The sequence below is a fragment of the Sesamum indicum genome, linkage group LG3 (assembly GCF_026168435.1).
Source record: "Sesamum indicum cultivar Baizhima isolate 11 linkage group LG3, ASM2616843v1, whole genome shotgun sequence".
NCBI lineage: Eukaryota > Viridiplantae > Streptophyta > Magnoliopsida > Lamiales > Pedaliaceae > Sesamum > Sesamum indicum.
In genome coordinates this window covers 29,482,053-29,508,269 of record NC_142659.1, presented here as the reverse complement: position 1 = coordinate 29,508,269, position 26,217 = coordinate 29,482,053, and the positions used below count along the sequence as shown (strand labels likewise).

The following is a 26,217-nucleotide window of genomic DNA, read 5'->3' as shown; positions in this document are numbered from 1 at the left end:
TATGTGTAACAGAGTGTGTAGAGGCAGCGGGTAAATGTATAAGTGTGAGATTAGGAAGAGCTATAAGATTGTCAAGGGAGCAAATATTGCCACACATATGGTTAGTCGCCCCCGTGTCTATCATCCAAGAAGATAAAATGCTATTTCCTAAGCTACCAAAGGCAACGTTCATACCTGCAAATCGTCCTCATGAGCCAAGTTCCCATGCACCTCTCGTGAGCCAAGTTCCCATCCGGTTCTGCACAATGCAGTGTGAAGGAACGAACTGTAAGCTCATATTATATTGTGCACATAGCTAACTCACAGATAGAAGGTTATACTTGAATGTGAACATGAAGTGCATCATTATAGAATGAGTTTATTTGAGAACATTTCCAACACGACTGACTATTTGTAATGAGTTGTCACGTAAGTGTACTGTGAAGTGGTGAACAGATTTTAGGGGTTTGGGCATGAGATAATGATGAGCACGCATAAACTATGTGAAGTCGTTAACTTCACATAGGTTAGTGTTTTCTTTTCCTTTTTTTTTCTTTCGCAATTTCCTTTTTTTCTAAAAAAAAAATACTTTTGTGAAGTGGCTACTCCGAGTAATAAATTCACATTATAAAGGAAAAAAAGTTATTTTTGATTCCTAACTTTTCACGGCATGTTTTCTGTTTCAGTTAAAATATTCACTAGCTTGGCGACTCTCGAAAATATTAGTCAAGTCAGGCGTGTTAGAAATATGAGTGAGCAAGTTCCAAGTAATTTATATGATACTCGTCCTTTTTCAGGTTTCAGGATGTTAAAGAAGACCAAACTGTTTTTCTATCAAGAAGTTACTGATCATCATCACATAGCTTTGGTTGGATGTTGGTACCATTTGGAGATACTGAACTAAATGTTAGGGAATGCAGAGGAAGTCCTATCAACCTTATCACAAGCGAATGCAATGTCGTTTGGTATTAGAGTGCACAGTATCATCACCTGATTCAAGTTGTGGATACAAATTATCTGACAAAAGCACTCTAATTATTTGCATGGTCAATGATCAAATCATCATCACATCCATTCAACACAAAACATCAAGAAACAACCGGTTGACACTATTGAAAGCATCAAGAAACTATTGTTTGACACTATAGAGATTTAACGTCCATTCCGATTGTCGTCTGACTACATTTACCTTTGTGTTGACTGATAATAAGCCTACATGACATAGAACAATGGGCTGCTGGCCTTCCAGAGAGTCATTACTTCCTGAGAGGAGTAATCAGATCTTATTAATAAGAAACCAAATTGAAATTCCTCAACTAATCCGTCCGAGAATGCTGGATTTCATAGGGATACGGGAACATATTTGTGAGCAAAGATCATCAGAATGTCAACAGAGGTTCGGATGGAAAGGATGACCTTCTCTGATCATGAGGCCCTTCATTTCATGTAGAAATCAATTAATTGTACTTTAGAAAGTACTTTGGATCTTGAAAGTGTAGGGGTTCGTTACCCCAAGAAGTCCAGCCTGCTATCATCTCCCTAGAAAACAGTTCAATGCAACGGGCAGGCTTAAACCCTGGCACATAGTCTAGCAGAATCTCTGAGAATGCAAAGACATAACAATGAATAACCTCAATTTTATAGACTTAGTGACATCAGGAGTAAGACATAAACGAGACCAAACTGGGGTGTCAATTCGGGATCGGATAAGTAACTGAAATTAGAACACAAGATCCCGTGGCTATGTTGCCACAAGAATACCTCCAATTGGGGGTTTCCTTGAATAATCTCCTGGGACACTGATAAAGACTTGATTATCTGGTAAATGGTTTGGTCTCAGCAACTGTTCAGAATTCATTTCCTGCAATGATAGTGATTGAGATCAGTATCCGACAAGGAGTAATAGTAGACTGATACCTGATTACTGATCCTCACCTTCCCATGGCGCCTGGGACACAGTTGCAGAATCAGCCACCTTCACACAACTTATACAATTCCTTATGGGGCTTAATGGCACATTTTTGATAGTGTAAGACACGAACTTCTGGTTATTGGATCCTGCACCCACAATAAACAAAGCCTACTCCCTAACAAAATGTAGAGAAGCAGAGGCGAGTTAACATGAAACTTACAGATAATACTGAGAGCTTGGCCTTGAACGTTAGGAGCAGCTCCAGATTTGACAAGAAAAGGCAAAACACTGACAAACACATGTTGCATTGTACACATTGTAACAGAACAAGACATAGCAAGGTATAATTACATGGAATATTGACTTGACAATTTTATTTTAATTACAACGAGCTTTATTAAAATTTGGTATAATTATAAATATTCCTTATTGTTTCATAAATTACTAATATTTTTTAATATTTGATAAAATTATATAATTTTTGAATGGATGGTTAAAATTCTCAATTTTTGCTATTTTTAAAAAAAATTAAAATTATAAAAAAAATGACAAAGTAGATGAAAAAAATAAAAAAAATTGTAAAAAAGAATAATTAGGTTTTTTAAAAAAATAACTAAAGTTAATTTTATAGTCTAAAAGATATATTGATCATTTTATCACAAATTAGATAAAAACTAACAGAGACTAACAAATTGTGATAGTTGTTGAACGGTCGTTAAAATTAAAAAGATATTTATAAATATTTGTAATTAAGCCAGATATTTCAGAAGAATATGTAATTTATCCTTTAAAAAAAAAAACTAGGCGAAGTCGTTAACTTCACATAGTTAAGTGTTTTCTTTATATTTTTTTTTTTTTTTTAAAAAAAAAATATTTTTGTGAAGTGGCTACTGATCATTTATATGATACTCGTCCTTTTTCAGGTTTCAGGATATTAAAGAAAAATCAAACTGTTTTCGTATCAAGAAGTTACTTATCATCACTACATAACTTTGGTTTGATGTTGGCACTGAAAGATTTAACGTGCATTTTGATTGTTGTTTGACAACATTTACCTCAGTATTGATCGATAATAAGCTTACATGACATAGAACAATGGGCTACTGGCTTTGAAATTATTTTTGGTTAATTCGTCGTGTTGAGTTTTTTTTTAATGGGCATGCTTTGAAATTTTTTATTGTTATACATTTAAAATTATTGTATAAATTTACAATAGTTATGTTGTTCCATGTTAACATTTTATGTGTGTTATAAAGACCATTTCAATAATTATTAAATCAAATTTAATTTAACAGTTCCAAAAATAGGTCTAAATGCATTTTTTACAATTGAATTACTATTGTAATGGTCTCTCATGCCTATTAGTCTATTACAATACAACAGCCGTTATAAATTGTAACGAATTTCAAACAAGCCGTTACAATAATAATAAGTTTTTTAGCATTGGGCCCAACTGAAATTTGTACCGTTGGAGATAGGCCCCAGCCCAATTTATATACAACAACATCAGGTAAGAGAATTTTGAACAAAACATAAAGAAATCGAGAGAGTGCAAAATCGAGAGTTTTCAAGTGAAAAGCCCCTGCTCTAATGGCGACGCGTTCTCAGGCAGCTACCTCCGCCGTTCTCGTGCTGCGACCGCCCTCAGGCCTCCATCTTTAGGTACTTCTTGATTCCACAATTTCTTATTTATGTTTAGGTACTTCTTGATTACACGGTTTCTTATTTACTCTTGAATTTTTTTCTTTTTCTTGGAGGTTTTGGCTAATTGTTTCAAGGAACTACTACATGGGTTCTCTTGAATTTCTCGGATTATTACCTAAAAAGGTACTTTGCTTTTGCAAGGGTTCTTTTATAATTAGTTCAGGAAGCATGAGTTCACACGATTTTCCCATTGCATAACAAATTTGTTCAATTCGGTCTTGCTCAAGATTCATGCCATTTGTCCAGGAATTGCATTTATACATATTGCCAGCACTCACAATCTTGATTACACGGTTTCTTGTTTGTTCTTGAATTTATTTTTTTTCTTGGAAGGTTTTGGTTTTCTTTCTTTCAAGGCGGCGTTTCTACAATCAGACTTCCCCCGTGTTTTAGCGGTCAATTTCTCCTATCTCCTGTCATAATGATTATATGTTATTAACTGAAATTTAAGTGCCGCCATCCACTCTCTGTTACTCCAATTTGATCTCAACTTAAAATTTCTGGTTGGACTGTGATTAAACTTCTTAAACCAATCAGTACTTGCCCAATCGATGGGCCAACCAGAATATGAACTCTCAACTACATCTAGAAAGGTATTGTGGTTATGAAATATCTGTTGCATATTATGCCTTTGAATTGGAGAATGCCACAGTTATGTATCTATGTTGTTTTCTTCCCTGTCTTGGTTTCTTCCTAGTTCTGTCTTAATGCAAAGTACAAGGAGAAAGGACTTATTTAACAGAGATGTCTTATCATCTATTAGCAATTATTTTATTTGCATGCTTCATTGTTAGCAATATTTTCATTGTATATCTCTTGCTAGTGCCACTAAAATTGAGAATTGCCTAGTATGCTTCAGGTCCCCAAAAGCATGAGGTAGATATGATAAGTCGTCATTAGTTAAATTCCAAAAGTACGTATTATGCAGTTACAAATGGTGGCCTAACACTGTAGCCTGTTTATATTTAATTCTACAAGTGAAGCATGTTAGTTAGTATAGGTAATGTGTACTCGTTTATTAATGGTTGGGGGCGCTAGAATTTGGATTTGGTTCGCAGATTCTGTGTTGCCGGATAACTTTCATATTGTTAAAAATTGTGTGGGAATCAAAAGGGTTGAGTAGGACTTAAACACTCAATCGGGACACATTCCGGCCGCTAAAAGTGTGTTTTTTGATGATATTTTAGAACCTAATGTTAACTTGTGTATCTTCATATTCCTCTCTTCGAATTTCTAACTGAAAAGTGACCAATGTCCTTATCGATTCTTCCTTGCCAACTTTTCTCCCATATTTTTGAAATCGAGGAGGCTGAAACCATTGATTTTATGCATTGTAAACTTCAAATCCAAATATTGTGTGTTGATTTCTTTGAAAAACTCACGTGACCATCATTTTGACTCGGAAAGAATAGGATTGAGAATGTTTGAGGCTGTTGAAATGTGAACGATGAAAGGATAGAGTTGAGTCCTAAATTGGAGAACAAATCTCCCCTTTTTTGTAAATTTATTCTTGATTAATTCGTCGTGTTGGGTTTTTCTAATGAGCCTGCTTTGAAATTTTTTGTTGTTATACATTTAAAATAATTGTATGAATTTACAGAAATCATGTTGGTCCATGTTAACATCTTATATTTGCAGATGTATCATAGAAAAATATCGAAAAATCTATATTATCCAACTATGAGTTATTTTATTTGTGCACTTTGGAAAATTAAATACTATGCTAAGCGTAGAGGGGTTGTCTAGATGCCAATTAAATTTGCTTTTCTTTGTGAATTTTGTGAATATTATTACATAATTTCAAGATTTGATAAATGTGTTTTAATGAACAAAAAGGTTGGTAACTCAAATAATACTAGATATGAGAATTTTTTTATAGTTTTTATGAGGAATTAACTATAGTGTATTTTAAAAAAAATTATTGTTTTTTCTTTTTTTCTTTTGCTAAGATTTGTTTTCTCTTGTCAAGTGTTTTCTGTTATCAACGTATGTTTTTAAAATTAGCATCAAGTGTACTAATTTCTCTAAGATAAATTTACAAAGTCTGAATATTTTGTGTAGTTTAACAAGTATATAAATTTTCTGGTTTGTGAATAAGTGCATAAAAAAAGTCACGTGTTTTTATTTTAAGAGAAAATTGTTAATTGATTTTTATTGATATTTTTTAAAAGCAGTTTTTGTATTTTTTGGGAACACTTTGAAGTTTGAAGTGCATTCGGTTTATTACTTTTGTGAATAAGTGAATAAAAAAAGTCACGTGTTTTATTTTAAGAGAAAATTGTTAATTGATTTTTATTGACATATTTTAAAAGCAGTTTTTGTATTTTTTGGGAACAATTTGAAGTTTGAAGTGCATTCGGTTTATTACTTTTGAACAAATGGATAATTTTTTCTCTAGACTTCCAAAAAAGTGTATAATTAACTTTTTTTGTTGTGACAAATAATTGATTTCATAATACTTAAAGAAATCTTTTAAGATGATAGATGCAAAGGTAATTGAAAAAGAAACAATGAGATTGGCATCTAGACAATCGTTTTACCGTGTAGTATATGATATTTTATTTCCGAAGTTCAAAAATAAACTAATTTGTGGTTGCGTAGTCGCGATTTTTCAACAAATTTTACTGTGGTACATCTACAAAGTTTAGATGTCGATATGGACAAATATGGTGTTTCTGTATGATTTGTACAAAAGTCTTAAATGTATAACAAACAAAAGGTTTTGAAAAGGCAAATGGGATAAAACCAAACATAATGAATAAGTTGAGAATAAATTTGCAAAAACTGTGGAGAATTATCTCGCCTTTAGGCGTCAACTCCTAACTCATTCTTCGCATTTGAAACTGGCCTCAAATTTATAATCCTATTACTTTCAAGTTAGAATGTTGAGAATGTGAAGGTTTCATAGAACTCACATACATTTTTGGGTTTGAAGTATACAAAGAAAAAAATTCAATGGTTTCAACCTTTCTTGAAATTTAAAATATGGGGGAAGACGGTGGAGAATAACTAGATAGGGACAAAGGTTGCGTCTTTGGTTAGATAAATGGTAGAGAGGAAGAGATAGATACATAGGTTGTCATTTGGTTCTAGATAGTGTCAAAAAACACATTGCTTTTAGTGGTTAATGTGAAACAATTGAGTGTTTGAATCTCTACTTCAATCTTTAAATTCTCAAACAATTTTTAGCGAGATGATGTTATTTAAGCAAGCACTGAATTGAGAAACCAAATATGAATTCTAGAGCCGTCGTAATTGACGAGTTGCATGCTATACGGTTATGCATTTTGCTCTTTACATATATCTTTAAATATACTGATATTGTTGATTATGTGCAGGTTAATGCTAGTGAAGATGATACAATTGCCGACTTGCATCCATTCACAATGACACACTAGCTTGCATGTCTATCGGGCTCAAGTATTTCTTCAAGACATCAACAGCCATTAGCTTAAGAATAAATCTAGCCTATTGTAAATTAGAATACTTTGTTTGTAGTACTTGTGTCTTCAGTGAAAAACATATATTCTTTATACTCCTCTTTTTATTTTTTATTAAAATTGCCTATTGCAATTACTTCAATTTTTAATACCACGCAATGTCCTAATTAGAATCTTATTTATATAGATAGAAGAGTGATAACCATGTGGATTGAGATACTTAAAACATTTTTACGCCTTGCAAAAGAGCACTTGTGTTCCAATATATGTTCACTTCATAGCAATGCTTCTCAGTTGGCAACTTGTATTAGAAGCTTCATTGTTGAAAGTTGTAATTCAAGCACCTTCCATATGCAGTTGATTCCATTGTGGCTGAGTTAACCACATGGAAGGTATATTGTTGAACTCAAGCAACTAAAGAACCAAATAAAGCAAGCCAATCAACAGTATCGAGTACTAACGGACAATTATTTCTCAAATAAAATATAATGCGAGTACATTAATTGCTTTCAAAATGCCTCAAGCAAACTATTTTAACTGACTTAGATACTGATCAAAACATCAGGTTGAGTCAGCTATCTTTTTGGGAGTTACCCATAGATGATCAAAAAGTATTCTTACACCACTTCCTTTCAAAGTCCCAGGTGCCACAATTTCAAGCATATCCGATACTGCTTGAGTAATAGATGCACGAACTTCTGTTGCGTTTGCCCAATAAGGGCACAAAGTACCAGCTACTACCTCAGAAGTATCTAAGAAGATCAGCTTCTGCTATTACAATAGTACACCACTATATGAATGATGGCTCAGCAATACAAATAATAATCCATAGACCAGCAACCCCTGGAAATCATAGCTAAATATAGAAATATCATAGAATTTAAAGTTCAAAGCAAATTTAAGCATTTAATATACATGCATAAGAACGACAAAAAAAAAATATAATAGAAGAAAAGCATTTGATCTGCATATTCATGATCTAAGAAGTTCCTAATGTGTATCCCGTCACTCGACATGTGAGGAAGAGATTGATAGAAAGAACCAGGAAGAGATAGCACGGTAGGAATTCACTCTACTAGGGAAGACAAACGACTACTCTATTTTTCTGATTGTTGTATAAAGAGAAAACTTATTAATACAGCTGAGAATCTTGTCATAATGTTCAATTGAAAAGAAAGTACCACTAAAACGAAGCCATAAATCTCATTTGCTGAAAAGAACATATGTCTCAGAAGCTACACCTGTATGCAAACCCCAAAAGAAAACTCTGATGAAATAATGTTGTTTGTGCCAGCCAAGTTACCATCTTCAGAATACACGAGTCTATCACAGAGCGAGCCAATGATAGTACCATCAATGTCAAACAAGGACTAAGTCAAGCACACAATGTCCAGTGTCAAAAGTTCAGACAAAGTTCCTTTCTTATTTTTGTGTCGCTATAACCACTTTACACCCCTTGACGAGGCTTCTTTTAGAGCTTCTACAGTTGATACAGAAATTTGAGTTTTGTTGTTGAGCAGTTTACCTTATGTTAATATTGTATCATCGCATATACGTATACGCAAAAAGAAAAGGGAAATACTAAACCATCACCCCTCGTAGTATCTTATTCTTACAGTCCATGTCACGGAAGATGTAGCCGAATTTTGGTTTTTGAAATAAGAGACTGCCTTCTCTCTTCCTGTCTTTTGACAAGTCAAAATGTGATTTTCTCTGTGATATCTTGAAGAAAAAGAGAAGAAGCCACACTCTGTTTTCTGTGGAAAATATTTACCACATGCAATTAACAATTGTGCTAAACAGTTGATTATATATAACACACGGGAAGGAAAAAGAAACATGCCAGCTATGCTTGCTAGCTCACATCAGCTAACAAACCAAAGAGAGAAGAAGCCATACTATGTTTTCTGTCAAAAGGAACGATGAATAGCACCTAAGAACTTAACAGCCGCCTCAAGTTGGCACTGGGCGAAGTGTCACCAAGCCTAACTTGGACACCAGAGATAAAAGCTGGAGCAGGCAGAACTTTGTTACACAAGTCAGCAATTTTGTTGCTTGCTAGAAATGTGCCAAGAGGAGAAATGAACCAACGCTTTTATTTACGGCTCACCAAGTGGCAATATATATCCAGGCGCTTGGTACATTCGTGAAATACCAAATTCGTAGTGATGTGTAAAGCCGCTTGATTATCGCACCAAAAAGGAATTGGTGTGTGCATAGGAATTCTGAAATCTCATAGAAAATAAGGATCTAGTGGAGCTCACCTACCCTCGAGACTAGATTACGATATTCGTCCTTAGCCATGAACCTTGATTGTTTCTTTGTTTTCCAAAAAATCAATGAGGAAGAACGGAAAATATAATAACCAGTAACTGAATGGGGGCTATCCATGCGGGATGCCCAACCTATGCCAGAAAATTGAGTCTTGACAATGTTAAGGAAATTGTTATGTTGACACTATGAGATTTATGCTTTATTAGGTACAGCCAAATTGCCCCAACGTGATCATACACGATGGGTAAGGAAATAGTGATTGCCAAAGATAGTTGTGAGAAGATGAAATTCGCCAAACAAGTAGCAGTATTCATGGTGAATATTTCAGTGAGAAAAACATATTTCTTATTTCCCAAAAACTGAACTTGTTACATCTAAACTGCAGGTATACATACATGGTTGCACTGAAGAAGAATGTGTACCTACTTTAACTACATGTGCCTGTGTGTAAAAAGCTTCCAAGTGTCAAAGCTAAAAATGCTAAACAACTAATATTGAAAAACACGATTTATAGTACAAAGAATAAATAGAAACAGAGTACTGCAGCAGCATCGTCTTCAATGGAGTTCTGCTTCTACTATAGTTGGGAACAAGACAAAATCATCATATCTCTACAGCCCCCCCTCAAGATGGAGGCGTGGAAGAAAGACACATCTTGGAGAGGAAACGAGCAAAAACAGGGGAAGGAAGAGCTTTGGTGAAAAGGACGGCCAATTGATCAGAGTTGCGGATGTGCGAAGGGGAAATGAAACCGAGCTTAAACTGGTCCCCAACAAGATGACAATCGATGTCCAAGTGCTTAGTGCGCTCGTGAAAGATCGGGTTCGCAGTGATGTAAAGGGCAGCTTTGTTGTCGCACCAAAAAGGAATTGGCAGAGACACAGAAATCCAAAGAAGTTCGTAGACAATGGATTCCATACTACGATATTCAGCTTTGGCGGAAGAACGAGAAATCGTACCTTGCTTTCTTGTCTTCCACGAGATGAGGGAGGAGCCCAAGAACACACGGAAGCCAATAATCGAACAGTGAGAATCCAAACTCGAAGCCCACGAAGCATCGGAGTAAGCAGTGAACTGAGTGGAACTGGCAAAAGAGAAGAACAAACCGATGGTGGGAGTGCCCTTGAGGTAGGAAAGAATATGCAATGTTGCATCCCAAGGAGAGCGCCGAGGTGCCTGAAGAAACTGACTAAGTTGCTGGACGGCGAAGGAGATATCTGGGCGAGTAAAACCCAAGTAGAGAAGGCAACCAACCAAGCGCCTAAAACGGCCAGGATCAGGAAGGACATGACCATCATCAAGAACTAACTTAAGTCCAACAGGCAAGGGAGTGGGAACAGGTTTTGCATTGATCATGGAAGTGTCTGATAGAATATCTTGCAAATTTTATGCTGCGAGACTAAAATGCCATGTGAGGAACGAGCCAATTCGAGACCAAGGAAATATTTAGCCGCCTCAAGATCTTTAATGGTGAAAAAGCGATGGAGTTAATCCTTGACAGATTGAAGAGCAGCAGGAGATGATTCAGCCAACAAGATGTCGTCCACATATAACTCACCTGCAAATTTCTTGAGAAAAAGGCAATGTTCATGGGAAGATTGACTGAAGCCAAACTTGACAAGCTTGGAGGTCAGCTCGAGGTTCCACTGACGAGAGGTCTGTTTAAGGCCGTAGAGGGATTTCTGCAATTTGCAAACTTAACCAGCAAGCACATTGAGCAAGCCCTCAGGAGGGTCCATGTACACATCCAAATCTAAGGAGCCATGGAGGAATGTGTTATTAACGTTGAGCTGCATCAATGGCCAAGATTTAGAAGCTGCCAAAGAGATAAACACACAAACAGTTACTGATTTTGCAACAGGGGAAAAGGAGTCGAAGTAATCTACCCCTTCAATCTGGTTGTAACCTTTTGCAACCAAGCGTGCCTTGTAGCAATCAACGGACCCATCTGGCTTGAGCTTCAACTTAAAGACCCAGCGCGAGCCAATAGTTCTCTTCCCAGGCGGCAAGGAAGTGAAGGTCCAAGTGTTATTTGCAGCAAGCGCCTACAGCTCCTGAGACATAGCCTTCACCTAACGCTCGTCTTTACTGGCCTGGAGATAACTTTTAGGTTCCTGCAAGGCAGACAAGTTGGTAACAAAAACACTATGTGCACCAGAGTAAGAAGAGGGAGTACAAGAGGATGCAGAATAAGAACAATTGTAGACGTAATCAGCGAGCCAAGAAGGCTTGGAATGGGTCATTTGTGACCGACGAAGAGGGGGAGAAGGTGCTGTTGTGGCTGGAACGAATTCAGAGGATGGAGGAGAGGGGACAGGTGCATCACAAGGAGGTTCCATATCATCAATTGGAAAAGGAAGGCATATTGGATCAGGGGGCGAATAAGTAGAGCTAAAGGGAAAGGAGTGTTTGCAAAATATAACATCTCTAGAGGCAAAGGAGATAGGTGTATCCAAATCATACACCCTATAGGCTTTCTTCAATTGGCAATAACCTATACTAAGGCATTTGGAGGCTCTCGCATCAAATTTTTGCTTCTGGGGTGAGGTGTTCATGGTAAAGCAGAGACAGCCAAAAGACTTTGATGTTATTGAGGTTGGGAGGTTTGTTATAGAGCACTTCAAAGGGAGATTTCCAATGAAAAATGGATGTGGGCAATCTATTGATAAGATAAGTAGTTATTAGAATGGATTCACCCCAAAATTTTCGAGGTAAGTGGGCTTGGAACAACAGAGCTCTAGCTACCTGAAGTACATGTCTGTGCTTTCGTTCGATGACCTCGTTTTGCTAAGGGTGTACGAGCATGATGTCTAATGAATAATACCAGAAGAATGGAATAGGGACTGACACTGAGAGTTGTTAAACTCGGTTCCATTGTCAGAGCGGATGCATTTTACTGAGGTATGAAATTGGGTTTTTACCATAGCAGGGAAGTTGGATATTGTTTGATGCACCTGTGATTTGTATCTAAGTAAGAATGTCCAAGTGGCACGGGTAAGATCGCCCACAACAGTTAGGAAATTATTGCAGCCATTTAGGGAACTCTAATGAATAGGGTCCCCAAAGATCAGTGTGTAACAACTCAAATATGGAGGCGAAAGTGATGCTACTTGAAGAAAAAGGCAGACGATGTTGTTCCGCAATAGGACAGACTTCACAATTCAGGTTGCAAAGTGAGATTGCAGTTTCAATATCTGTAATATACTGCATTACAACAGAGGAGGGGTGACCCGGCCTCAAGTGCCACAAGGAATCAGCACAATTATGTGAAGTAAAACAAGAATTATTAATACAAGATTCTATCACATCATAATCAAAGGAGGATTTATCCACAAAATACAGATTTCCAGCCTGATTGCCCACCGCTATAACTTGTTTATTCTTCGGGTCCTGAAACATACAATGAGACGCATGAAACAACACTTCAACAAATAATGAGGAGCAAAGTTTGGGAATAGAGAGAAGGTTGAACTTGAAGGAGGGAACCAACAAAACGTTTGTAAGAGTGAAATTTTTGTGCAGAATAACATTCCCAGTATGTGTAACAGAGTGTGTAGAGGCATCGGGTAAATGTATAAGTGTGAGATTAGGAAGAGCTATAAGATTGTCAAGGGAGCAAATATTGCCACACATATGGTTAGTCGCCCCCGTGTCTATAATCCAAGAAGATAAAATGCTATTTCCAAAGCTACCAAAGGCAACGTTCATACCTGCGAAATCGTCCTCGTGAGCCAAGTTCCCATGCACCTCTCGTGAGCCAAGTTCCCATCCGGTTCTGCACAATGCAGTGTGAAGGAACAAACTGTAAGCTCATATTATATTGTGCACATAGCTAACTCACATATAGAACATTATACTTGAATGTGAACATGAAGTGCATCACTATACAATGAGTTTATTTGAGAACATTTCCAACACGACTGACTATTTGTAATGAGTTGTCACGTAAGTGTATTGTGAAGTGGTGAACAGATTTTAGGGGTTTGGGCATGAGATAATGATGAGCACGCATAAACTATGTGAAGTCGTTAACTTCACATAGGTTAGTGTTTTCTTTTCCTTTTTTTTTTCTTTCGCAATTTCCTTTTTTTCTAAAGAAAAAATACTTTTGTGAAGTGGCTACTCGAGTAACAAATTCATATTATAAAAGAAAAAAAAAATTATTTTTGATTCCTAACTTTTCACGGCATGTTTTCTGTTTCAGTTAAAACATTCACTAGCTTGGCGACTCTCGAAAATATTAGTCAAGTCAGGCGTGTTAGAAATATGAGTGAGCAAGTTCCAAGTAATTTATATGATACTCGTCCTTTTTCAGGTTTCAGGATGTTAAAGAAGACCAAACTGTTTTTCTATCAAGAAGTTACTGATCATCATCACATAGCTTTGGTTGGATGTTGGTACCATTTGGAGATACTGAACTAAATGTTAGGGAATGCAGAGGAAGTCCTATCAACCTTATCACAAGCGAATGCAATGTCGTTTGGTATTAGAGTGCACAGTATCATCGCCTGATTCAAGTTGTGGATACAAATTATCTGACAAAAGCACTCTAATTATTTGCATGGTCAATGATCAAACCATCATCACATCCATTCAACACAAAACATCAAGAAACAACCGGTTGACACTATTGAAAGCATCAAGAAACTATTGTTTGGCACTATAGAGATTTAACGTGCATTCCAATTGTCGTCTGACTACACTTACCTTTGTGTTGACTGATAATAAGCCTACATGACATAGAACAATGGGCTGCTGGCCTTCCAGAGAGTCATTACTTCCTGAGAGGAGTAATCAGATCTTATTAATAAGAAACCAAATCGAAATTCCTCAACTAATCCGTCCGAGAATGCTGGATTTCATAGGGATACGGGAACATATTGGTGAGCAAAGATCATCAGAATGTCAGCAGAGGTTCGGATGGAAAGGATGACCTTCTCTGATCATGAGGCCCTTCATTTCATGTAGAGATCAATTAATTGTACTTTAGAAAGTACTTTGAATCTTGAAAGTGTAGGGGTTCGTTACCCCAAGAAGTCCAGCCTGCTATCATCTCCCTAGAAAACAGTTCAATGCAGCGGGCATGCTTAAACCCTGGCACATAGTCTAGCAGAATCTCTGAGAATGCAAAGACATAACAATGAATAACCTCGATTTTATAGACTTAGTGACATCAGGAGTAAGACATAAACGAGACCAAACTGGGGCGCCAATTCGGGATCGGATAAGTAACTGAAATCAGAACACAAGATCCCGAGGCTATGTTGCCACAAGAATACCTCCAATTGGGGGTTTCCTTGAATAATCTCCTGGGACACTGATAAAGACTTGATTATCTGGTAAGTGGTTTGGTCTCAGCAACTGTTCAGAATTCATTTCCTGCAATGATAGTGATTGAGATCAGTATCCGACAAGGAGTAATAGTAGACTGATACCTGATTACTGATCCTCACCTTCCCATGACTAAAACCCAGAAGAAGACACTCGTACGGTCTGTGATGAAAGAGATCCAATTCACTGATCAATGAGCCATCTGCTTTCACCTACCAGTGAACTAGGTTGAATGTGAGAAAACCAAGCAACAAGTGATGAATTCTAATTTATGTGAAAGATAATAATACCTTCAGCCAGTAAAACGTAGTAGCATACTTGACACCCCATTTGGGAAATAATTCATTCTCCACAAAGTTCCGCAATTTCTCCCTATTGGTTACCCACAAGGCTACCAGGGCTCCAGCAGTATGGGTAAGCTGCTTTATAGGAAGAGATAAAAAGTACCGATTGGGCAAAGTCGGGTACCTGCAGTTGTGAGAGAAAGAAAATCTGAAAAGAAAGCTCAATGAAACTGTTACATCATTTGTTAGAAGATGAATAAAATAAAATTTTATAAGCAGCCTCTATAAAGAGGTCCAATATTTTCACAATTTAACAGGAAACCTCTCGTAATTCAGAATTTAAACTTAATAGAATAATACAGATGAACATACTTCAGTTTCTGATGTGCACTGCTATTCTCCCATGGAGGATCGATCAGTATAAGATTGAAGCCACAATCAGACTCCGCTGCCAAAGGTCAATAATGAACCTTAATCCAATTTGTAAAAGATATAGGATATTTAGCAATATATGCACAGAAGTCCATAACAACTTCTACATGGAGTTATTCAAACAGAAGAGCCAAGAACAAGGCAACTGCAAATGCATGCTCTAGAGATTTGGTGAATGGTAGTAATCAGCTAACTTATAAACTTTCAGAGAACAAAGAACCTTTTCTTGCATCCCTAGAAAGAAGATTCATATGAATAATAAGAGCAAAGATCCTTACCAGGAATTAAGTTGTGAATCTGCCTGAGGTCAGACTTCCTCATGACATGGAAACAAAGCATTCGGAATATTAGATGCAGTATATTAAATGGAGGCATTTATATTAAAGAATGAACTTCTCAATGAAAATTAGAGCCATCTTTCAGTGAGAACTCAAAAGCCCAATATTGACAGCATATTGAGCAAACAAAGAATATTTATAAATTTAGAATTGAACAACATCAGAAGCTAAATACCTGAAAAGATTTTCAATCCATACCATGTAGAAGCAACTATTCTTGGGCAAAATGTACTTGTGGTCCAATAACTCAGCCTCCATATCATTACTTGCCTCATTGGCGACGTGGGTTTCAAAAAGCGGAACCACTTTTTGATAATACGACTCACCACCTGCAAATTCAAGGGACATATATGTCCATATAGACTTAAAGAAAAAGGACAAACATATTTAATTTGCCTTCTACTCTAGCTTACATCACTATTTAGGGCAAAACTGACTTACCTGTCTCTTGCATATGCAGATACATATAATAACATTGTCCAGCTCATACATACAAACAATGACGCAAAATCCTAAACAAAAGAATTTTCTGAGCATTTTATATATTGACATATAATATGAGTAAGTAGAAGCATATGCTAGCATCCCTTCCTGACTTCTATAAACTGAGTCATGCATACAGAGTCAGCTAAGGCGTTGTACTGCAGCACAGACATCTGGTCCAAGGAATTATTGAGTCATGACTAAGTATAACATCATGAAAATATCTTTAACAATAGGTCACCATACATCAATCTGATATAATGGAAACAAACATAGATTGACTAAGTATAAGTTCAGACAATGATAGCTTCCTGAATCAGTCTTAATAATTTAAAAAATCGTGAATTGGTTTGTGGTGAATTGCCGAAACTCATGCATGCTCGTCATGCTACATATAAAGGTTCACACTTGAAATCAGTTTTTAGAATATCATACACCCTGAAGATCATAATACAATTTGTAACATGCAATGACAACAAATATCAAACACTCAAGTATCAGAGTATATTAGAAAGCTGCCAAGGTCGAGCTACCAAGCTATGTACCACCGCTAAATGTATATCAAGACAATCTTTTCCATTATGGACAAAGATGATCTTAATTCTAAATGTCAAAAGGATAAAGGTAACAGTTAATACTCTGTTTTCATCAAATGAAACCCAACCTGCATTTTCAACTGCTGCCTCATCTTCATTAACCTTAAGAACAATCTCATAAAATGGAGCTTGCCAAACGCTCCCTAACCCCACAAAATCGAGCTCATTCTCCCGCAGAATCGAATCCCCACCACGCTCCTCCACATCATCCCTCAAGTTCCTCAAAGTTTCCAATACTTGACTAGCACCAAGCAATGCTTCATGCGCCTTCAACAACGCTACTCTCACCTCCTTACAACCCAAGGGGAAAAAAGAGCAAACAATTGAAAGAGAGAGAGAGAGAGAGGATAAAAATCAAAACTACACACAATTCACACCCCGGCACACACTCACCTGGTGACGTCGATCGGCCATCTGTTCCCGCAAGTTGAGAGCTTGGGATTTCTTCTTTTCTTTCTCGCGGCGTTTACGTTTTCCCGAGTTTTTGGGAACATTGTTGTAATTTCCAGTGGAAAAAATCGAAGAGGGGAAGAAGCGGGAGTAGTAAGCGGAAGGAGAAACCCTAAACCTGGTGTAGCACCGGTTCAGTACCCGAACAGGATCGACGAAAAAAGCATTTGCATCGTCAAATCGGTAAATGCCCGACTTTGAGAAAGCCGACAGCCGATCATCGGACTCGGAGGCGGCCATTTTCACCGAGAACGGCTGTCAGCGGGAATTTAGGCAGGCGGGTTACGAGATGGGTCTTGGGCAGGTCGGCCTTGACTCAGCCCAAAATGTCAAATCGGATCCGAATTTGTCCACTTACAGATGGGCTTTTCATAGCGCAACAGGTAGTCTAGCCCAAGAAGAAGAAGGGCCCATTAACTTTACTTCTTTTCCATCATTGCAATCATTTTTTTTATCGAAACCTTCTACAAATAATATTTGGGATAATTACACCGTCGTTCATTCAAGTTTAATATAATTATACATAATTTTGATATTACTAACGTTTGTTTTTATTTAATAAATAAAAAAAATCATGAAATTTACCAACATAAAAAAACTAAAAATATTTTTAATTAACTTACTGCTGATTGATTAAAAACATAAAATGTATCGTTTTATTAACTCTAATGCATTTCTACGTATAATTGATTAGACCCTGCAAATATTTCCAACGATATTTATTTTTTATTGTATTATTATTAAATTAAAGGACCAAAATGAAATATAAAAAGTATGCTTCAACTTAACTTAGGTATTGATTATTCTATAATTACTCGAAAACGGTTAAATTTCAAAATGATTTGATTGAATCCCACTAAGGAAAAGGGCAGTACCAAACAAGGTGCATTTTTCTTTCAACATGCATGCAAGATTATCTATCCATAGTTAAGACAAAGAATTTAATTGATAGTATCAAAGTCAATTCTATAATCAAATATTTTGGAATATAGTATTGTTTTTCTAGTAATAAAATAATATAATGTTTTGTGGGATGAGACATATGACAAGCTCCCGTGTCTTTTGACCAAGTAAACTCCTTCGTTGAGAAGCAATAATTCGAATTTATTTCAGGAAATTTATGCTTGAAGTCCATGCTCAAAGTTCGAATATGAATGGATCAAAATGTTATGATTCAAACCTAATTACTATGAATGTCAATTTGATTTGTTAACTGTAGTTTTTTCTATGTCTTAATTATTTTCTTTAATGTGCGTTTTGATTGGATTATTGATACTATTAGTTAATTTTGAAACTTGAAGTATATCATAAGTTATTTCTAATTAAAAGAAGGCAAAAAATGTTTTTGGTAATTATAGATAGTTAGTATTTTTATCTTGTAATTTACTTATTTAGTTGTTTTATTGACAAATTTAGTCCTTGAGCATCTCACATTTTGTTATTTTTTTGGCAATTTTAGTCTTGTGTTGACAATTTTTGTGCTAACAACCTATAGTTACATGACAAAAAATGTAATTCTCACCTACCAAAAAAAAAAAAAAAGATCATTGCCATCAGATTTGTTTTGTAGAAAATTCAAAACCAACATATGGTGATTTTAGGTGATTACTACTCCAAATGAAAAGGGTACGCTCGATTATCCAAGATAGAATCCTACAAGACATGCGTATAGTTAGAACCACATGGGGAAGACTTACAGTTATAACCCTCCAATACTTAAGTTAGTAGACTGAAAGAAAAATGATAATAATGTCACAAAAATATTGGGGTATCAAAAGTTGTACTTGATGCATGGAGGGCGATTATTTATAGATTTCATCAAATTATACGATCTCACATAAATAACACATCAAAATGATTTAGTTATTACAATGAGTCCGTACATATTAGAATTTAAATGGCCTGAGGTTTAGGGTTTAGAGTTTGGAGTATGAAGTGGCTGATGGAAATTGGACACATGTGGAAAACACAATCATGCTACTCGAACAGAATTCAGATGAGGGGGAGATTATGGACAACAATGCCAGGCCTTTGAAGATTCGCGACCCAATCTGCTTGAGCAATTGCAACTCATTTGATACAGAATTTGCAGAACAGCTGTTACAGGAGCTGGCCACTCCGACCAGGCTACCCAAAAATCAATTCCCTGTGGACGAGCAACCGGATTACCTGTTCAAGAATTCAGACTAGAAAAACCGTGTGATGAAATAAAGGAGCAACTCTTGTGGTCCAAGAATTTGGACGAGGCGAATCAAAAGAAGATGACAGCAGAAACACAAAACATGATGTCACTGGAAGAAATTATTACAATGTAAAGGAGTAGTACTCCTCCTTCTATGATTTTGTTACAGTAATGATGTAGCGATGACTGTTAGTTAAATTTCAATGAACAAGGGATGGGGACCCCAAAAAACTTCATCCACCTTAAAGTGTTAAAAAAAAAAATAGCCCGAGGTAGAACAGTAAAAACCTTAATGGTGGTTATTATCATCTTCTATTCTCTAAATAGAATTTGCTTGTGTTTATGCTGTAATAATATGACAAGAAAATTACATGCCTTGACGCTTCGTTATTAGTCATCACATAATCAAACCAAGATTGTGATGTTATGAAATGAAACACAATTGATGTAACATATCAAAGCAAGGACATGACATTAATTGTATCTGAGTAGTTGGTCTACAATTGGTATTGAAAAAGATTAAAGTGGTATGAGTCTTGAATGATGGGAATTAACACAGTCAAAATTATCACTATCTTGATTAGGTCCCATCTGCTGGGAAAATGATGTGTAACTGAAAATGCTATGAACATGTACCATTTTATGATTGATGAAACAAATGCCTTTGTGATTTTCCAATAGTGGATCCTCTTCACATTTAGGATAAGACATGGGATTGATTTCGGATTGGATAAAGCCTTTTTTTAAGTTTAATAAATCGGGTCCAATAATTTGTATAAAAACTCCAAATGATCCTAAAATAAAAAATACACTGAAAATGGAAAAACTCTTATCCAAATCAGGTTTGGTCAAGTCAAGTCAATTACAAAGCAAATATGGTACACTTGCATGTGAAAGTATATCACACTTGTCATATAATAGATTTAAATCTAACTAAATTCAATCTGGGTTAATCATTAAATACCTAAATATATACCAATTTAGGATACGTTAAGGTATAAAAATAGTAACATAACATATATATTTTTTTTTAAAGAGATACTTAATTCATAAAGCACATATAGTGAAAATATAATGATACTTTAATCATAACAACATCTGAATTTATCGTTAATTATTATGACTAATTATTTATACTGATAATTTTATACGTAATTAACTGTTATCACGAATAATTGAGAAGTACCATAACAAAATAGAAATTATTGCTACTATAATGATATTTGATATTTAGCACTTGAGCATTTGTCAATGATATTTATTTTGTGAAGTAGAATCTGATTGATGTGTTGAGATTAATTACCTAAAATAAAAGAAGATCAAGTTCGGATTTGTTTATGGGCCACAAAAAAGAACAAGTAAAATATCCTAAAATCTATAGTCCATAATTTTATTCCACAAATTGTGGGACTATTGTATGTTCCATCCAATTGTACTGAAAGCTGGAAATATTATTTTGTTATTCAATATATTATTTAAAAGTTTAGCGGTCGTATTATTATTGTTATTTGTTCTTATTGATATCTTTATGGGGTTAAAATGTAATTAATCCAAATAATAATAATAATTAATCATTCTGAAACAGAGGATGGCATCAGCAGGTGGAGGGGTGATGGTGTCACAACCCATTGACGAATTCGTGAACTTTTGTCCGGAGGAATCTTCTTGGAAGGAGGCGGTGCCCCTGATCGGGCACCGTACGAGGTGGGCACCACCCTCTTCTCTCAAGTTGCGTAATCCCGCCATTAATACGGCGCCACGTAGTTGGCGTCTCTTGTTAAGCAAGCGCAGTCGCTGTTCGGAGTGCAATTCTAAGTATGATTAACTGTGAGCCCGCGCTCAGCCTAGCAAAACTCACCACTCAGCAACCCCTATAAATACGCCCACTCTTTCCCTGCTCTCATTCTTGGAATACGGAGAGGGTGTTGGTGAAGTGCTGGCCTGGACTAGTCTTAACGCTCCCGAAAGGTCGAAATTTGTCTCTTTTTGCACAATTCTTGTATTTTTCTGTTTCCGTTTTAGCTGATTATGTTTATTTTCGTGGTGGGTTGTTGTTTTGATGATTGATGTTGATATTTTGATTGATCGTTCTGTTCTTGGTGAAAAATGATTGGAATTTGTGGGTTATCCTCTTTCGGGTATGGAACAGGGTTTTTCTTGAAATTCATGCAATTTCTGTGTGTAATGTGCTTTCGGGTTTCTAAGTATCTGTGGGAAACAAAGGTTTCTATTTATTTGCTATATGATGTTTACTTTAGTGTGTGCGTGTGTTTTCAGTTGAGTTTTGTGTTGATTGAAGAATTTGGCTGCAATTTGTTCGCTTCTTGCCCTGTTTGATCGATTTATCGGAAATTTTGTATTATTTTCATATGCGACGTTGAATCAGTACTTGGTGATTGAGTGGAAAGAGATGAATTTTCCTGTTGAGCCCGGATTGTTGTTGAGGGAAAAAAAATCTTGTTCGATCCGGTCAAGTCTTCTCAAGTCAATGGGATATGTAATTTATGAGGATCACTTTGTCTGGAATAGTGCTTTGCTTTTATCCCTTGACGCGTTAATTGTTTTACATGCATGCACATACATATATGTGATCATGGAGTTATATATGCATGCATGCGACCATGTGTGAATCAACCCATATACGCTCGTACACATATTGGCACCCATAAAAACACATATAAATAGGCTTTCGTCCAAGAATGCCTAAACATAGATTATGCAAATTTAAGTATGTCTATATGCGTGTATGTCATGTGATCATGTGTATTACATAGACGTGAGTACGGCTGTAATTATCTTTTTCGCTCGAGTAAGAATTTGCCAAATTTTTTTATGGGGTTACTGCAATTACGTGCCGCGAACTTCAAGTAAATTTTATTAGATGTTCTTGTACGAATTATTGTTACCTTCTTATCTCTATTTTCAAAATCTTATGTTAGATTTCCTACGAGACTACCGTAATTTATGCAAGATTGCACAATCCGCTTCAGAGCTTTCTGTTTTATAAATTCACTTACTAATGTGACAGCATAATTGTCTATCACAATATCAAATTGCTACTTTTGCAGTTTGTCAATCCAGCTGCTTGTCATTTGTGAATCATTTTATGAATTGGGTTTGTGGTTATTATCTTATTACAATCTTTGACCTTATCGCTTCTATTTACCTTTTCTTTTTCTTTAAAATCTGTATAAATCTTCAAGTGTTTCATTGCTAAACATTTCAGATTGACGTTCTCCATTGACTCGGAATCCCATGTGTCCTCCGCCACAGACGCCTCCTCCGGCTGAAATTGGATCGAACTGGAGCGACGAACAAATCATTTCATTACTGGATGGGTACAAACCAGGATCCAGCCTCCCGAACAATGTGCTAGCAGATTCTAGCCCTTACCAGTATCCACCCTCAAATTTACCAGGTGACTTTTGAGGTTCATGCTGTTCAAGATTATGTTATTTGGCTTCCTGATTAAAGAAATTCTTAAGCATGCCCTTGATGTCGTCATGTTCTTGTGATTCTTGATCTTAAAAGTTTTAAGAATTTTAAAGTGATTCTCTACTCTCTGATGTCCAAATCTGTGGTCATGGTATGTTGATGGTTAAATCACCATTGATTCAGTATAGTTCCTGGAGTTTAGATGGTGTTGATGGTTAAATCACCATTGATTCAGTATAGTTCCTGGAGTTTAGATGGTGTTGATGGTTAAATCACCATTGATTCAGTATAGTTCCTGGAGTTTAGATGGTGTTGATGGTATAATCATTTGTATTCATATACTTTGATGTCAAGCTGTTTTTGTTGTCTTAATCTGCAAATATATATAGATTTCTAGGTACACATGGAAAAATTGTTTCCTCTCTTACGATGACTGTCTTAACCTTCTAATGTTCTGTTTCTATGTCTGTTGTGATGATGATGTGGTTCTTATTGTTCAATTCATGGATTACATATTCTTTTAGTGGTTAAACATTTTATGTAACAAACAGTGCTATGGATCTATACCTGTGCGCCTGTTAACTATTTACAGCAAAGGTGAATAGATTTGCAACCTATCCGATGCTAATTCTCAATGTTAAATCATGATATTCCCCGGATTGGGAGTAAACTGATTAAAATAACAAAATATTTTTCGTCAGCTGACTTTGTATGTTGTTCTTGCAGAAGGAATCTGGTACCTACTTCACTCAAATGAGAAAAAAGAATGTGTTGATGGATTCTGGAAAGCAAAAGGAGAATCTTGTAAGATTTACTCAAACTCTAAGATAACTGGTTGGAGAACAACCTTAGAATACTTCGAAGGTCAAGCCCCTCACGGACAGAAAACAAATTGGCATATGCAAGAGTACAGGATAACACAAAAGGAATTATGTGATAAAGATAAGCCTAAGGTACGCAAGGTAAAAATTTGTTGATGTTTCTATTGTTTTCTAAGTTTTGCATTTACATTAAGCCAACCTGCCAGTGAAATTGCCGGTTTGGTTGGATATTGTGCAGGAATCCAGATCACTGTGCAGAGTGTTCCTCTGCAGTGGGCACAAAGGTGAGATGCATTCTCAGAACTGTATAACCGTCGTTGGATCAACAAAGGTTAATTCAGTCACGTTAATAAACCCTGAAGATAACATTACCTCCCATCAAGACTCTAAACGCGATTCTAAGGTGAGCGCAATCACAACCTTTCTGCTATAGTTCGTTTCTTGTTTATTTTCATTATAGCTGCTCAGGAGAGCTTTAGATTGTGTTATTTCTCTTTCTTTAATTCTTTCGTTTGCTCACCTGTTCAAATCTTTCATAGGAGAAGAGGGGACATGAAGCTGCAGTGCTCCCCGTAGTGGCGGATACCAGACCAAACTCTTCTCCACAAGGTTTGTCCGAACTAGACTATATCTTGAGAGGTGACTACCTGGAATTGGATGATCTAGAAGATCCCGAATCACATTCGTCGAGCTCACAGAACTCAAGCTGTCCTAGCAAGTTGTCTGATGAATACTTCGATTCTTCGGCTTTCTTGCGGGACCTCGAGGAAGAGGTGAACAGTTTCGTCCCACGGAGTCAATGTAGTTCAAGATACAGTTTTACTGCATCACTCAGTGCAAATGACGTGATTTTACAGCCTGTCTCTTTAGGTATGTCAAGAACTCCTAGTTTTCTCTCTAGTACTCTGCATTCATATCAATTTAGATAGTTCTAACAATATAATTCTCCACTTCATCTGTAGATCATAGTATTTTGTATAGTTAAACAATTGTTTTATCCATGAACTTGTTCTAGGATCTGTATCAAGTGCCTCTATAAGAAGCAATGTGGTCGAGGGCCCAGTAACCAGTTCAACAATCCCTGAAAGTCTGGCAGATAAAAGAGTGCAGGAGCACACTACAAAACGGCAGAATCCAGAGAGCAGGAACGAAGGCGCTTCAAATTTCTCTAGCTTGGGATCACCATCGACCAGCAATAAGAGCACTGCGAGGAGTGGAGAGAAGAAGGCTGGTGCAGGAAGAATGAAGAAGCTCAAAACCTATTTCTGTTTTTCGACCTTCTAAGTAATTAGGTGAGACGGTTCTCTATCCCGTGGCAAAGCAGTCATCCCATTTGCCCGTTTGATTGAGTGAAGAAGTAGACATTTTGATACAGTTCAAAACTTAATAGTAGTTGTCAAGGAGAAAACAAGAAAAAAATGAAAGAAATGGAAGAGTTGCAATGGCAATTGTGTTAGGGATGAAGATGTTCTTGATACATAGGTTGATTGTATGTATGTAATGTAAGTAGAAGAAACCTTGCTTGGCAGGCTGGATATAGTATATGTTGGAATTGTAATTTGAGGTTTATATAGCTGTTTCAGTTTGTGATGATTTTATTATTATATACAGAGTAGCCTACACATTGTAATCTCCTCTGACTTTTGGTACTAAATACTAAAAATGTAAGATTTAGTCATCATTCTTCATCCATATATGTTTGTTCTACATATGGACTTTTAGTTGTATAGACTTTTTCTCAAGAAAATTTTGATTCAGGTGGGATTTGACTGGAATTGAGTTAATTATATGATAAAATTTGCTTGTGAGGGGTGTAATTCAAGAAAAATAATCAGTATTATATTTACTCCTAATAAGAATATTTTGTCACATTCCTTACAACTTGGTATTCATATAAGCTCCATCACATGCTTTGTACAACTGCTTGACGTATAATGTGTGCTAATTATTCATCTATTATTAATACACAAAAAATACTGAGTGTCATAATTGCACATGCTGTGTGTGAACATGCCTCTTTTTTTCTATGCCTGTTCTGACATTTTCCCATGTCCTTTTCCTACGGTGCAGCCGCCGAAATGACGGCTGCGATTGACAATGGGAGCATACATAATCGACGGCCCAGGTTGCTCTGTCGTGGCGGGAAAACTTGGTTTTCTTGGAGGGAAAATATTATTCCTTTTTGTGCCTTTTCTGCAAATAAAAAAACACTGGGGGCCACAAATCTAAATTACTCGAAGTTCGTAGAGAATAGAAATACACGTAAGAATACATACATATGCTTTGATTTGTACGTATAATAGGCGGGGATGACGCGTAGCCCAGTGTCGGGGATGAGACAAACAACATTGATAGCAAGCTGGTTGGTACCCAGATGGGACCCACTTCTGCTCCCGTTACATTACGGTGTTATCTGTAACTCGCTCTTCTTTTTCTGTCCTTACTTCCACCCTAATTGCTGCAAATCAATTTACTAAAATATCCTTCGTCAATCTTAACCCGTAAATTATTGCAGTAAAAGATAATCTCGTTATTATTATATGAAAAGCTCTAGAC

At 36.3% G+C, this 26,217-nt stretch overlaps 2 protein-coding genes and 1 long non-coding RNA gene across 13 annotated transcripts; 2 read left to right on the top strand and 1 right to left on the bottom strand.

Moving 5' to 3' along the window:
• Nucleotides 1–1,022: 1,022 nt before the first annotated feature.
• On the bottom strand, nt 1,023–17,559 carry LOC105159215 (Methyltransferase MT-A70 family protein). 7 transcript variants are annotated; one of them, XR_016064691.1, is made up of 13 exons: nt 17,167–17,556; nt 16,842–17,064; nt 16,136–16,206; nt 15,893–16,023; nt 15,635–15,672; nt 15,297–15,372; nt 14,931–15,108; nt 14,763–14,852; nt 14,589–14,688; nt 14,244–14,427; nt 14,017–14,090; nt 13,020–13,084; nt 12,442–12,699 (listed from the first exon to the last, which is right to left on the bottom strand). XR_016064691.1 is itself a non-coding variant. In XM_088878697.1 (11 exons), exons 1-10 carry the CDS (start codon nt 17,461–17,463, stop codon nt 14,285–14,287), a joined length of 1,347 nt encoding a protein of 448 aa, XP_088734823.1. In that variant the 5' UTR covers nt 17,464–17,556; the 3' UTR covers nt 13,916–14,090; nt 14,244–14,284. The 7 variants fall into 7 exon arrangements, 3 of the variants coding, with proteins under 3 accessions (XP_088734824.1, XP_088734823.1, XP_088734822.1); XR_016064690.1 differs by having other exon boundaries at nt 14,017–14,427; nt 17,167–17,555; XR_016064692.1 differs by lacking the exon at nt 16,136–16,206 and having other exon boundaries at nt 14,017–14,427; nt 15,870–16,023; nt 17,167–17,554.
• On the top strand, nt 3,397–7,171 carry LOC105159214 (uncharacterized). Of its 2 annotated transcripts, none has more exons than XR_016064479.1 (3): nt 3,397–3,553; nt 3,649–3,718; nt 6,934–7,171. It is a non-coding gene; the product is annotated as an uncharacterized LOC105159214 (long non-coding RNA). The 2 variants fall into 2 exon arrangements; XR_847567.3 differs by having other exon boundaries at nt 3,929–7,171.
• Nucleotides 17,560–21,009: 3,450 nt separating the features above from the next.
• On the top strand, nt 21,010–25,342 carry LOC105159211 (NAC transcription factor 29). Of its 4 annotated transcripts, none has more exons than XM_011076194.3 (6): nt 21,010–21,373; nt 22,632–22,823; nt 23,567–23,802; nt 23,900–24,064; nt 24,207–24,531; nt 24,677–25,342. In XM_011076194.3, the coding sequence occupies exons 2-6, from the start codon at nt 22,661–22,663 to the stop codon at nt 24,943–24,945; spliced, it is 1,158 nt and encodes a 385-aa protein (XP_011074496.1). In that variant the 5' UTR covers nt 21,010–21,373; nt 22,632–22,660; the 3' UTR covers nt 24,946–25,342. The 4 variants fall into 4 exon arrangements, with proteins under 4 accessions (XP_011074496.1, XP_011074494.1, XP_011074497.1 ...); XM_011076192.3 differs by having other exon boundaries at nt 21,011–21,373; nt 24,201–24,531; XM_011076195.3 differs by having other exon boundaries at nt 21,012–21,373; nt 23,567–23,793; nt 24,201–24,531.
• The last annotated feature ends 875 nt before the right edge of the window (nt 25,343–26,217 follow it).